Genomic DNA, 13,605 nt, shown 5'->3' with positions numbered 1-13,605 from the left:
CGGCGCGGTGGCCACCGGCCCCGCTGAGCCTCTGCGTGTCCCCCAGGACGGGCTGGGTAAGATCCGCCGCCCGAGGAGCGTGTGCCCCCCGCCACCTCCCTGCCTGCTGCAGGCTGGAGGCTCAGGGCTGGACCCCCCCAGGAGCCCCTACTGGGGACCCCTCATGGAGCTCAGCCAGCCCCCCCCGAGCCCCTATTTGGGGACACATATTGGGCTCAGCCAGCCCCCCCAGAGCCCCTATTTGGGGACCCCCATTGGGCTCAGCCAGCCCCCCCAGAGCCCCTATTTGGGGACCCCCATTGGGCTCAGCCAGCCCCCCCAGAGCCCCTATTTGGGGACACCCATTGGGCTCAACTAGCCCCCCCCAGAAGCCCCTATTGGGGACCCCTCTGGCCTCAGCCAGCCCCCCCAGAAGCCCCTATTTGGGGACCCCCATGGGGCTTGGCCAGCCCCCCCCCGTATTGGGGGTCCCCTGTGGGGCTCAAGGCTGCCTCATCCAGAGCCGCCCATTTTTAGGGACCCCCCCCTCCATAGGGCTCGCCTTGCCCACCCAGAGGAGTGTCTGCTCAGGCCCCCCCTGGGGCTCACCCTTGCCCCCCTCTTCCCTGTCCCTGCAGCCTCTCCCCCCCCACTCTCCTTCTCTCCATCCCACCTCTGCCCACCGCCTCCTCTCCTGGCAGTGAGTCTCCCCTGCCCGGCCCCCCCCGGCTGCTGCACGGCCCGCGCCCCCCCCAGCCATGGGGGCTATGGGTGCTCGGGAGCTGCATCGTGGGGTGTGGGGGGACCTGGGCACGGGGGGGGGGTGGTGGGGTATGGGGACCCTGCGTCTCCGTGCCTCAGTTTCCCCATTGGCATTGCTCGCTCCCTGTCCTGCTGCTCTGCACCCCCCAAATCCTCCCCCATGGGGCTGCATGGGGGGGGGGTCCCTGCCCTTTTTTGGGGGGGGACATTCCACCACCTGCTTGGCACTGGGAGCTGGGGAGGGTGTGGGGCACCGTGGGGCTGAGGCCTGGCAAACTCATAGCTTCTCCTCCCACCCCCCCAGCCCAGGCACGTCTCCCTGCACCCCCCCACCCTGAGGATGCCGGTTTGCACCCAGAGAAGCCCCTGGCCGCCCCCGCCATCCCCGGAACGGAGCCGGGAATGAGTCGGCCCCCTCCCTGCTGCATGTGTTGCCCGCTGCATGTGCTGCCCGCCCGGACGCCGGGGTCCCGCTTGGCCGTGCCATGCCCCCCACCCCGGGCATCTCGCGGGGGTCCGGGGGCCGCGGCCTGGGGAGAAGGCGGAGGGCCGGGGGGGGCTCGGGGAGGGCGATGGGCTACATGCCTCAGTTTCCCTGGCGGCTGCGGGGCGGCCCCCGCCTTCTCGCAAGCCCCCGGGCGCGGTGGGAGGGGGCCGTGGCTGATGCCCCCCTCCCCGCTCTGCTCGGCCCCGCAGCGGCTGCTCCGCATGGACCTGCCGGTGGCCGACGACAACACGGTGCACTTCAACTCCACTCTCATGGCCCTGATCCGCACCGCCCTCGACATCAAGATTGCCAAAGGCAAGGGGGGGATGGGGGGGGACGGGGACCCTGGCGGGAGGGGGAGCAGAGTCCTCGAGGGGACAGGGAATCTGGGGGCACAGCAGCTTTGGGGGGACAGGGACCCTGAGCAGTTGGATACCAGGTCCCTGGGGACCAGGATGCTGGATGGATGGGGAGAAGGATGGGGCCTCGGGGGGTATGGGGACCCTGGAGGAATGGGGACAAGGACGGGGACTTGGGGGGTATGGGGACCCTGGAGGGATGGGGACTGGGGGGGTACAGGGATCCTGGAGGGATGGGGACAAGGATGGGGACTTGGGGGGTATGGAGATCCTGTAGATTTGGGATGAAGACCTGGAGGGGACAGGGACCCTGGGGGCATGGGGATGGGGGTCTCTTGGGTGACAAGGACAGGGATGGGATCCCTGGGCATGGAGGGGAAAAGAACTAGGAGCCCAGGGATGGAGGTCCCTGGGAAATGGGGGAAAAGGGTGACATCAGGGGACAGGGGGTCCAAGGGAGACAGGGTCCATAGGGCAGTGGCAGGGGAGAACTGTCCCTGGGGGGGACAGGGAGGTCCCCATGGGGTAGGTGAGGGGAGAGGGTGGCCAGGGGACAGGGACCGGTGGTCCCCGAGGGGACAGGGCGCTCAGCCCTCTGTCCGCAGGGGGAGCCGACAAGCAGCAGATGGACGCGGAGCTCCGCAAGGAGATGATTGCCATCTGGCCCAACCTCTCCCCCAAAAACCTGGACCTGCTCGTCACCCCCCACAAGTGTAAGGGACCGTCCCCATCCCCGCCCCCATCCCCGTCCGCGTCCCCCCTCATCCTCTGTGCCCACAGCCACTGACCTGACGGTGGGGAAGATCTACGCCGCGATGATGATCATGGAGTACTACCGGCAGAGCAAAGCCAAGAAGCTGCAGGCCATGCGGGAGGAGCAGGTGGGGCCAGCACGAGCACCCCAAACCCGTCCCCTCCCCGTGGCCCTGCAGTGTCCCCATCCCAGCTCTGTCCCTTCCCCGTGTCCCACCAGGGTCTCATCCCAGCCCCATCCTCTCCTCTGCTACCTCCTGCATCCCCATCCCAGTCTTGTCCCCTTCCCAAGTCCCTCCCACATCCCCGTCCCCATGTCCCTATCCCATCCCCAAGCATCCCTCCAGTGACCCTATTCCAGCTCTGTCCCCTCCCCTGCCACCTCTGGCATCCCCATCCCAGCCCTGTCCCCTTCCCATGTCTCTCCAGTGTCCCCATCCCCATCTCCAAGTGTCCCAGCTCCATCCCATCTTCCTGTCCCCAACCCCAAGCATACCTCCAGTGTCTCCATCCCAGCTCTGTCCCCTTCCCAAGTCCCTCCTGTGTCCCCATCCCCTCCCCATGTCCTCATCCCATCCCTGACTGTCCCAGCTCTGTCCCCTCCCTGTGTCCCCGCGTCCCAGCCCCGTACAACCCGTGCCGTGTCCCCAGCCCCTCTCGTGTCCCCGCAGAACCGGACGCCGCTGATGTTCCAGCGCATGGAGCCGCCATCCCCCACGCAGGAGGGGACCCCGGGGCCGGACGCGGTGCCCACGGCCGAGCCGGGCACGGGGCTGTAAGTGCCACAGCCCCCTGCCTGCCGCTGCCCGATGCGGAGAAGCCAGGAGGGGGCTGACCTGCCTGTGTCCCCCCCGCCAGGGCCACACGTGATGGGGGCCTGAAGGAGAGTCAGTCCTGGGTCACCCAGCGTGCCCAGGAGATGTTCCAGAAAACGGGGACCTGGAGCCCCGAGCGGGGACACCCCGAGGATGTCCCCAACAGCCGCCCCAACTCCCAGGTGAGGGGCTGTGCCACCCCGGGGTTCCCCAAGCCCTGGACAGCCCCATGTCCCTCTGGCCCCTGTGTCGCTGGGGGTCCCCTGAGCCCCATCTCCCCCATGCCCATCCGTTCCCCATTGGCTCCAGAGGTCCCCTGAGCTCCATCTCCCCTGTGTCCCTGGGGTCCCCTGAGCCCCATCTCCCCCATGCCCATCTGTTCCCCATGTCCCCGGTGCCTGCCCCCCTCCTCCAAACTCTGCATTGCACCCCGCTGTGCCTGGGTGAGGGGATGTCCCTGGTTTCGGTGCCCCCCGCCCCCCTCGTGCCTCAGTTTCCCCTCACTGACCCCCCGTCCCCTGCAGTTGGTGGAGATGCGCGAGATGGCGAAGGACGGCTATTCCGACAGTGACTACCTGCCCATGGAGGGGCACGGCCGCGCCGCCTCCATGCCGCGGCTCCCTGCCGAAAACCAGGTGAGGGGACCCCTTCCGGGGTGCCGCCGGGCACAGCCACAGCCCCACCGCCTGCACCGGACAGGGGGCACTTGGCACGGCCATCCCTGTCCCCCCGGGGACACCAGAGACAGTCCTCAGGCTCGGCAGCACGACGCCATCGCCCCCCTACAGCCCCCTCCCACACTGCTGTGGCCACTTATGCTTTAATGGGGGGTGAGGGGGTGGCTTTTGGGGGGCTGGGACGCCTGGTCTGTGCTGCGGTGGCCGAGGGCAGCGTGGTCCCGGTGGAATGTGACCCTGCTGATGTACCCAATGGCAGGAGCAGCGTCCTGTGTCCCCCCCAAATGGCTGCAGCTGCTGGGCTGGGGGCTTCAGGGCGGGGGGGGGGGCATGAGCATGGTGGCAGCAGGCAGGGGGCTGGTGGGGAGCATGAAGCTGGGGAGAAGTGCCACCTCCCCCTGGTCAGAGCTGCGGCGTGCGGCAGCCAGGTGGCCACCGGTCCCCGTGCGGGGACTCTCCTGCATCTGCTCCAGCGCAGAGTCAAGCCTGTGCCGGCACAGGTCCCCCCCCAGCAGCCGTGAAGTGGGGGGCACCACGGCCACCCTGGTCCCTGATGACATGGATTGGCGTCCTCTGTGCCGGCAAGCGTCACCGGCTTTGGGGTTGTCACCCCCTCCGCATGCCCAGGGCTGGGGACAGGGATGCTCTGGCTGCTCTGCTCATTGCTGCTGCTGCTCGCCCAGCCGGTGCTTGGCTCCGTGCAGGGTGACCCCGGTCCCGCTCTGCCCCGGCCCCCCCGCCCCGTCCCTGCTGGCCCCGTGTTTACTCTGGTCTCTCTCTCTCTCCCGGCTCTGCGGGCACCGCCTGGGCTGGCTCTAGCAGAGGAGGAAGGTCCGACCCCGAGGGAATAACCTCAGTGTAGGTACCGGCGGGCCCCGCCAGAGCCCCCCGCTCCGCCTGCTCCTTCCCCGGCCCCCTACCCCGTACAGCCACCCTGCCACCTCTGCCTCCATCCGTCCTTCCATCCCTCCATCATTGCTCTTATCTTGCTGTTCCCTGCTCCAGCCATCTCTGTCCCACCAGCTTCTGGTCTTCATCACTCTCCTGTCACTGCTGCATCCCTCCCTGCATCCTTGCATCCCTTCCTCCCTGCGTCCCTCCCTACATCCCTCCCTGCATCCCTTGCTGCTTCCCTCCCTCCAACTTTCCCTTGCACCATCCATCCCTCTATCCCACCTTTATTCATTCCTCCATCCTCTGTCCCTCTCTCCTTCTGCCTCTCCGTCCTTCCAGCCCACTTTCCCTCCCTCCTGGTCTCTCTCTGTCCTGTCTACCCAGGGACACCCACTCACCAGCCGGCTCCTGACTCTTCCCCGTCTGTCTGTCCATCCGTTCCCAGTCCCTGTCCCCTGCTCTGTGTCCCCCTCTTGTCCCTCCCCTCTGTGTCCCATCCCCTGGGCCACCTCAGCCCACCCAGACCCAGACCCTCCTTGTGCCATGTCCCAGCACCAGTGTGGCCAGTGAAGAGCAGCGTCCCCGTCCCCCTGTCCCAGTCCTCCCTCTCCCCCCCAGTGACCGGTGATGCTCAGGGGTCCCCGGCGGCGGCGGCGCAGCTCAATGGTTAGAGCAGCGGGGGGGGCGGTGGGGGTGTCTGTCCCAGGGGGCTGAGATGCTGCACCGGAGCGTGTCGGTCCCCAGGACCATGGGGATCTGGTGGCGGGGGACGTCGTGTCCGTCCCAGCATGGAGCACAGCAGGTCGGCACCCACCGAGGCTAGAAGCCGTGGGGACAGCGGGTGGCCCGGCAGGGCCCGGCTCCAGTGGCCACAGGGACGGCTGTAGCTGGAGGTGTGGGGATACCGGTCCTGGCCGCAGGAGCAGATCCTGCATCCACGGGAAGAGGGGAGCAGGGCTGGAGGGATGGAGCTGGGGGGGGGCTATGGCCGAGGGATGGGTCAGGCTGGGAGGGAGGGAGGGGACTCAGACGTACCGACAGACGGATGGATGGATGGATGGATCGCTGGGTAGATGGGAGGATGCATGGATGGATGGACAGGTGGGTGGATGGATGGATGGATGGATGGATGGACGGACAGGTAGCTGGAGGGATGAAGAGATACAAATAGGCCAGCGCACGCAGGTAACTCTTCCCTCAAGCCCCCCACCCCGCCGCAGGAGCCGGCCCTCCAACCCCATCTCCCCGGGCTCCCACTGACCATCCTCGCTCTGCTCTCGCCCGCAGACCATCTCGGATGCCAGCCCCATGAAGCGCTCGGCCTCCATGCTGGGCCACCCGCGCGCCCGGGGCATCCGGCTGGATGACTACTCGCTGGAGCGCGTCATCCCCGAGGACGGCCAGCGGCATCACCAGCGCCGGCGGGAACGGAGCCACCGCACCTCCGAGCGCTCCCTCAGCCGCTACACTGACGTGGACACAGGTGGGACCCCATGGTCTCCCCACAGTCCCCCCACCTCCACCATCCCCAGGGGCACCCCGCACCTCCTGCCCAGGCGTCCTGTGGGTCTTGCCATCTCCTCCTGCCCTGGGTGTCCCCAAGGCCACCCTCTCCCTCTGATGGGTGACCTTCATCTCCTGACCCAGCTGTCCCCAAGGCCTCCATCTCTTCTCCTGTCACCAATGTCCCCTGGGCCACCCCACCTCCTCCACCAGGTCCCCATCTCCTGCTTCCCACATCCCCTGGACCACTCCACCTCCGCCACCAGTTCTCCATCTCCTCCTGCATCCTCTGTCCTCTGGGCCACCCCATCTCCTCCACTGGGTCCCTACCTCCTCCCATCTTGGGTGTCCCTTGGGCCACCCCATCTCCTCCACTGGGACCCCATCTCCAGCCCCTGGTGTCCCCTGGGCCACCCCATCTCCACCACTGGGTCCCCAATCTCCTCCACCGTACGTCCCCTGGGACACCCCATCTCCTCCACCAAGCCCCCACATCCTTCCACCTTGGGTGTCCCCTGGTCCACCCCATCCCCGCCACCCCATCCCCACCTCCTCCCGCCCAGGCTGTCCCCCCCATCACCCCCCCCCTCATCCCCCACAGGGCTGGGCACGGACCTCAGCGTCACGACGCAGTCGGGCGACCTCCCGCCCAAGGAGCGGGACCCGGAGCGGGGCCGCGCCAAGGACCGCAAACACCGGCACCACCACCACCACCACCACCACCACCACCACGGCCCCGGGGACAAGGAGCGCTGCCCCCCCGAGCGGCACGACTACGGGCGGCCCCGCTCCCGTGACCGCCGCTGGTCCCGCTCCCCCAGTGAGGGCCGGGAGCACGCGGCCCCCCGGCAGGTGGGTGCAACCCTCCGCTCCCCCCTCCGCCTCTAGGCACCGCGATGGAGCGTGGGGACCCCCCCTGCCCATGGGGGGGCAAGGGCTGCCTCCCCCCGGGCCGGGTCCCCGGCGGCCTCTGGCTTGGGGTTCAACCAAAGACACCCCCCCCCATCCCCGGAATACCCCCCACCCACCGGTGCTGGCCAGGCTACCGGGGGCATTGGGACCCCCCCCTCCCAGGGTCCGTGGCTGCTTGGGTGAGGTGGGGGGTCCCAGCTCACCCCCCCACCCATTCTGCCTACCCCAGTTTATACTGGTGGCGTCCAGGAGCCCAGTTACACCAGCAGAACCTCCCCAGGACCCTGCCTTGGGGGTCCAGCCCTGCCAGGAGGGGCAGCACCCAGAGGGAGGGTGATGGAGGAGGGGGACACGGGGCCACCCCTCGAGGGGATCTGGGGGTGCGAGGGGGGGTGGCGGTCAGCCGCGGCGACGCTTCAACCCCTCCGGATGCCCCCCAACCCCCTTTCCGCTCTCGGCCCCCCCCCGCCCATCCCTGCCCGCACAGAGCCACCTCGCTTGGCCCCCCCGGTGCCCCCAGCTGCTTGGGGGGGGGCCTGCCTTGATTCACCTCTTTGTTTCCCCATCGCTGTGCTTTGGCTGCGCTGTCACGGCGAGGGGTGGCCCAGGTAAGCGGTTCGGGGCCCCCCACCGTCTGCTCCGGCCCCCCCAGGCTCCGGCGACCCCCTCGGCCATGCTGGAAAGTTTGGAACGAAGCTGCCCCCCCTCCCGGCCCCCACCCGCGCACCCCCGGTGAGGGGCACTGGACCCGGCTGGTCCCTGTGTGGGGACGTGGCCCCAAGAGGAGTCTCTTTGCTGCCCTGGGCTGTTTTGGGGTGACCCCCCCTCCATCTCTAGCCCTGCTGCACCCCCTTAGCCCTGGTGGAGTCATGCCTCCAGATGGGGCAGGAGCAGGACCACATTGATTCCCCCAGCCCAGACTTGGGGTGCAGGGACCCCCCCACAGCCCTGCTTTAGGGTGCACAGCCCCATGTGCCCAGGGTTGGGGTGCAGGGACCCCCCCACAGCCCTGCTTTAGGGTGCACAGCCCCATGTGCCCAGGGTTGGGGTGCAGGGACCCCCCCACAGCCCTGCTTTAGGGTGCACAGCCCCATGTGCCCAGGGTTGGGGTGCAGGGACACCCCCCCACACACACAGCCCTGCTTTGGGGTGCACGGCTGCACTAATTGCATCAGGGACCTCAGCCCTTCCAGCCAGGTTTGGGGGCACCCCATTAGTCCTGGGGGGGGGCAGCACAGTCCCTACACTAAGGTTTGGGGGTGCACAGGCCCCCTCTAGCCCTGGGCTGGGGCATGCAGCCCTGCTAGGGTGATGGCACTGGGGTACATGGCCCTGCACCCCAGAATAGGTGCTGGGGTCCTCACGACCTCGGAGTGGGAGGGGGGCATGGACACCCCCCCCCCCCCCACCTAGGCACCCAAAGGCCTGGATCAGGGTGACCATCCCCTGCACCCTCCAGCCAGGCATTGGGGTGCACCATCCCCACAACCCCGGATTGGGGTGCGTTGGTCCCCACTGGTCCCAGACTGGTGTGCACAGACCCTGAACCCCGAGTCCCTGCAGGTAATGGATTGGGGGGGTCATGGTCCCCCCACTCCAGGCCCCCCCCACGTAAAAGACTGGCATGCTCCCCACCCTGCAGGTCCCAGATTGGGGTGCACGGTCCCCAGACCCCAGGTCCCCCAGGTAACAGTTTGGGGTGCAGCGTCCCCCAACTCCCTCGGGCCGACTCTTCCAAACTTCTCCAGCTCCCACTCCCCCCATCCCTCCTGGCTGAACCGCGACCCCCTCCCCTCCCGGAGCTTTTGTTCCTTTTGCCTTGCAAGTGGCTTTGGGGGGACCTGGCAGCCCCCTCCCTCCCTGCACCCCTCTGCCCCCCCCCCCAGCCTGCAGCCGCCTCCAGCCGCCCCCCCCACCTCTTCTCACTTCTCTTCCCCTCTGCTCTCTCGTTTGTTCTTTCTCCACCCCCCCCCCCCGTTGTGTCCTTGCTGCTTTTCTCTGCCCCGTCCCCGTCCCCCCCATTCCCGCCTGGGCCCCCCCATGTCTGCATGGCCTGTGGCTGTGATGCCCCCCGTGGCTGTAACCCCCACCCTGTCTGTGATTGCTCGTGGCTGTGACGCCCCCACCCAATGGCCCCCTATGTCTCTGCTTGTGTCTGTGTCCCCCAACCCCCTCTCTCTGTCCCTCGTGCCCCCCCCATGTCCCCTGCCTCTCCCCATACCTGTGATCCCATGTCCCTGGCCCCCCATCTCCACCCCCCTGGGTCCCCTTTGTCCATGTCCGTCTCTCCCCCACCCCTGCCACTCTCTCCCATGTCTATGTCCCCTGTGTCCGTGTCCCTGGTCCCAATCCCTTCCCACCCATCCTCCGCCATGTCCCTCTGTTGTCCTCGTGTCTGTGCCCACCCCTGTGTCCTTTCCCTTGTCCCCCATGTCCATGCTCCCCTCTGTCCGTGTCCCCCATGTCCACCCCCCCGTGTGTGTTGTCCCCCTGTCCCCGTCTTGTGTCCTCTCCCTCATCCCCCATGTCCATGTCCCCTGTGTCCATGTCCCCCATGTCCCCCCCATGTCCTTTCCTGTCCCCCATGTCCATCCTCCTCGTGTCCACATCCCTCGTGTTGTCCATGTCTGTGCCCTGTGTCCTTACCCGTCCCCCATGTCCACCCCCCCGTGTGTGTTGTCCCTGTCCGTGCCCTGTGTCCCTTCCCTTGTCCATGTCCATCCCCCTATGTCCTTTCCCGTGTCCCCCGTGTCCATGCCCCCCGTGTCCCCTATGTCCATGTCCCCCGTGTCCGTGTCCCCCGTGTCCTTGTCCCCCGTGTCCATCCCCCCCACGTCCACGTCCTACATGTTGTCCGTGCGCTTTCCCTTGTCCCCCACGTCCATGCCCCCCCCGTGCCCGTGTCCCTCGTGTTCTCCTCGCGTCCCCCCGCGCCCACGCTCCGTGTCCTCTCCCCCGTCCCCCATGTCCGCGTCCCCCGTGTCCCCCCCCGCCGTGCCCACCCCCCCGCCGTGATCCCCGGTGTCTCGGTGTTGCTGTAGGGCAGTAGTTCGGTGAGCGGCAGCCCGGTGCTCTCCACCTCGGGGACCAGCACGCCCCGCCGCGCCCGCCGCCAGCTCCCGCCGACCCCCGCCACGCCGCGGCCGCACGTCTCCTACTCCCCCGCCGCCCGACGACCCCCGCCCGCCGCGCCGACCCCCGCCCGCGGGCCCCGCCGCCCGCCGCCCCCCGCCGCCGCCGCCGCCCCCGCCTCGCCCCGCGCCGCCCGCCCCGTCGCCCGTTGGACCGACGCCCCCCGCGGACCCCGAGACCCGGAGCCGCCGCTCGACGGACGCGTCCCCCGGCCCCCCCGGGCCGCTGGCGGCGGTGGCGGAGGGGGCCCGGGCCCCTCGCCCCCCCGGCCCGGCCGGCGGCTGCCTAACGGCTACTACCCGGGACACGGCGCCGGGAAGGGGCGGCCCGGCCTCCGCGACCCTTACAGCGAGACGGACGATGACTGCTGCTAGCGGCGCCTCCGACGACCTATCGCGACAGGGCGCCGTCGCGACCGGCGCCGCGACATATCGCGGCGGGGGGGGGGGACGGACGCCACGCCGCCACCCCACCACTACCACTAACCCCCCCCCCCCCCGCCCGCTCCCGGGGCTATGGATGAGTTTTATCATCTGGAGGAGCCGCCGCCGCCGCCGCGGGGGGCGGCCCCGGGGACACCCCCCCCACGACCCCCAGCCCCGCACGGCCGCGGCGCCCCGGGCCGGGAGGAGCCGCCGGGGCGGGAACGGGCCGCGGGAAGCGGGAAGCGGAGCCCGGAGAGGCTCCAGGCTGGGCACCGGGCACCGGCGCCGCCGGACACCCCCCCCCGCCCGAGGCACGAAGGCGGCGGGGCCGGGGCTGCCGCCATTGCATGAACCGAGTTACCGAAACCAGAAATAAAGATTAAAAAAAAAAAAAAGGACAAAAAAAAAAAAAAGCCCGAAACCCCCCAAACAAACGAAACCATTAAAAAAGAGGAATTTTGGATCGAGCCCTATCTCGCTCCTTCCCGGGATCGGGCCCCGAGGGGGGGGCGGGGGGCATCGGGGCGGGGGGACCGGGGGCAGCTCGCGCCCCCTCCCCGGCCCTCCCAGCCCCCGGGGGACCCCGGCGTGCCGGCGCCCGACCCCTCCCCCGCCGCCGCAGGAACGAGGAAGCGGCGGAGTCAGGAAACGTCGCAGCCCCGCCCGGGGCACCGGGGGACACGGCGGGGGGGCGGACACGGCGCGGGGGGGGGGGACGCACACGGGGCCTCCCTGGAACTCAGCGCCATCCCGGCCCCTGCGCCCCGGGCGGGGTCTCCCGGCGGAACCGGGGCAGCCGGTTTGGGCCCGGCGGGGCGGGGCGGGGCGGGGAAACACCGGCCCGGCGAGCCCACGCACCCACGGCGGGGCCCTGCACCGCCCAGGCCAGCTCAGCCCCGATGCCGCGGGGATGGGCGGCGCGGCGCTCCGCTAAGCAGGAACCCGTCCCGTCCCGTCCCCCCCGCCCAGGGGACCCAGGCATCCGGGCGCCCGCCCTGCCCCCTCCCCCCCCCCCCGCCACGGCTCAGCCCCCGCGTGGGCAGCACGTGGAGCTTCCCGGAACCGGAGGGGGGGAGTTCCCCCGCACGGGTCGGCTCCCCGCGGGGTTTGGGGTCCCCCCGCCCCCGGGGCAGGTGCCAGATATCCGCCCCCGTATCCTGGCCCCGGGGTTGGGGGGAAACTGAGGCGGGGAGAGGTGGAGCGGGGGGGGGGAAGGGGGGCAATCCTCCCCCCCGCCAGCAACCCCCGTTTCCCCCCCTAAAGTTTGGGCCCAGCCGCCCCGACCCATCAGAACATCCACCGCCCCCCCCTCCGCCCCAGGAAACCCCCTTTTTCCCCCCAATTTGGGGTGGGGGGCATCGAGGGGGGTGTCATGGGGACACAGGGGGCCCCTCGCCACTCACGGGATGTGCCCCCCTCAAGACCCCGAGACAGCAGCTGCACAAAACCGACTTTTATTTCATTAACAAAATAATAATTAAACAAAATTGGTGGGGAAGCCGGGGGGGGGGGCAGGGCCAGCCTGCAGCTCCCCCCCCCCCCCAGCACGAGTCCATCACGGTGGGGGGCTCACCGGGGGGGGCCCACCGGGGGCCCCGAGAGTCCTTGTGTCCCGGAGAGGTCCCCGTACCGGTCCCGTGTGTCCCGGGGGGGACTGAGTGTCTCCGTGTCCCCCCCGCTCCGTACGCCCGGTGGGGTCCGTGTACGCGGGGGCTCAGCACGCCCCGACGGCGCGGACCAGGAGACCGAAGGCGGCGGCGGGCGGCCCCGAGCAGCGGCCGGGCGGCCCCGGGGCGAGCGGCGGCTCCTCCGCCTCCAGCCGCGCCCGCTTGCTCGGTACCGGCACCGGCACCGGCCCGGCCGAGCCGCTGCTCCGCCGCTTACGCCCGGCCCGCGCCGCCGGGGGGGCTCCGGGGATCCGTGGGGCTCCGGGGGGACGCGGCTCAGGGTGCGGCGCGGCGGGGGGAACGCTCGGCGGGTCCCGGGTGGGCGGCAGCCTCGGAGCGCTCGGCGGGTCGCGGTACCGGCTCGGGGCGTCCTGGGGGCGGTCCCGGTTCGCGGGGTCCGGGGCGCTGCGGGGGTCCGGGGCCGCTGGGTTCGGAGGGTCCCCCCGGTCCGGGGCGCTGCGGGGGTCCCGGGTTGGTGGGTTCGGAGGGTCCCCCCGGTCCGGGGCGCTGCGGGGGGGGTCCGGGGTCGGTCGGCTCCGGGGATCCCCGGTCGGGGCGCTGGGGGGATCCCCCCGGTCCGGGGTCGGTACGTACGGCGGGTCCCCGGGTGCCGTTCCCGGGGGGGTCCCGGCGGCGGGTCCCGGCTGAGCGGCGGCGCGGGCGGTCAGGTAGCGGTGCCGGGCGGCGCGGACGAGGAGCGAGAGCTGGAGGCTCCGGTGGAGGCGGAGGCCGCCGCGCTGCAACCGGCAACGGTAGAGCTTCCACACCGACACGGTCAGCAGCCGCTGCGCCTCCTCCATGGCGGCACCGGGAGCGGAGTGCGGCGGGGCCGCCCCCGGCGCGGGGCTCTTATACCGCCGCTCCCCCCCCCCCGCGGCCCCGTCCCCGGTCCGCCCCCGTCCCCCGTCCGCCCCCCCGGCGCCGCATCCGGCCCCGGGGCGGCTCGGCGGCGCCGGGGGGCGGAAATGCCCGGGGGGGGTTGCGGGGAGAGCTACCGGAGGGGGGGGGCGGGCTCTGTTCCCGGGGGAGGTGGTGTCTCTGCTCCCCCCCCCCCGGGACCGGGTCCCTGCGCCCCCATGGGCTGGGGGGGTAGCTGTACTCTCAGGGGTGGGGGTCCCTGTGCCCCCCCGCGGGGTGAGCGGGTCGCTGTGCTCCCATGAGGTGGGGGGCGTCCCTGCGCCCCCCCCGTGTGCCCGGGACAGCGACACGGGGCAACACGGGGGGGGGGGGGGCGTACATG

General features: G+C 70.5%; 2 protein-coding genes across 2 annotated transcripts in view; one reads left to right on the top strand and one right to left on the bottom strand.

Annotated features, from left to right (window-relative positions):
- Positions 1 to 11,542, top strand: part of CACNA1A (calcium voltage-gated channel subunit alpha1 A) — a 32,054-nt gene extending 20,512 nt beyond the window's left edge. Inside the window, exons 38-47 of the mRNA XM_075025071.1 lie at positions 1,438 to 1,543; positions 2,193 to 2,300; positions 2,368 to 2,468; positions 3,012 to 3,115; positions 3,199 to 3,337; positions 3,680 to 3,790; positions 4,655 to 4,690; positions 6,014 to 6,209; positions 6,831 to 7,081; positions 10,183 to 11,542. Of these exons, the coding sequence (XP_074881172.1) occupies positions 1,438 to 1,543; positions 2,193 to 2,300; positions 2,368 to 2,468; positions 3,012 to 3,115; positions 3,199 to 3,337; positions 3,680 to 3,790; positions 4,655 to 4,690; positions 6,014 to 6,209; positions 6,831 to 7,081; positions 10,183 to 10,647 (1,617 nt within the window). The 3' untranslated portion in view covers positions 10,648 to 11,542. The remainder of the gene's footprint in view (positions 1 to 1,437; positions 1,544 to 2,192; positions 2,301 to 2,367; positions 2,469 to 3,011; positions 3,116 to 3,198; positions 3,338 to 3,679; positions 3,791 to 4,654; positions 4,691 to 6,013; positions 6,210 to 6,830; positions 7,082 to 10,182) is intronic.
- Positions 11,543 to 12,136: 594 nt separating this feature from the next.
- Positions 12,137 to 13,449, bottom strand: IER2 (immediate early response 2). Its single transcript, XM_075026819.1, has one exon. It carries the CDS (start codon positions 13,163 to 13,165, stop codon positions 12,413 to 12,415), a length of 753 nt encoding a protein of 250 aa, XP_074882920.1. The 5' UTR covers positions 13,166 to 13,449; the 3' UTR covers positions 12,137 to 12,412.
- Positions 13,450 to 13,605: the final 156 nt, after the last annotated feature.

The sequence above is a fragment of the Buteo buteo genome, chromosome 4, assembly GCF_964188355.1.
Source record: "Buteo buteo chromosome 4, bButBut1.hap1.1, whole genome shotgun sequence".
NCBI lineage: Eukaryota > Metazoa > Chordata > Aves > Accipitriformes > Accipitridae > Buteo > Buteo buteo.
Note: the sequence above shows the minus strand (reverse complement) of the source record. Positions and strands in the feature narration are given on the sequence as shown.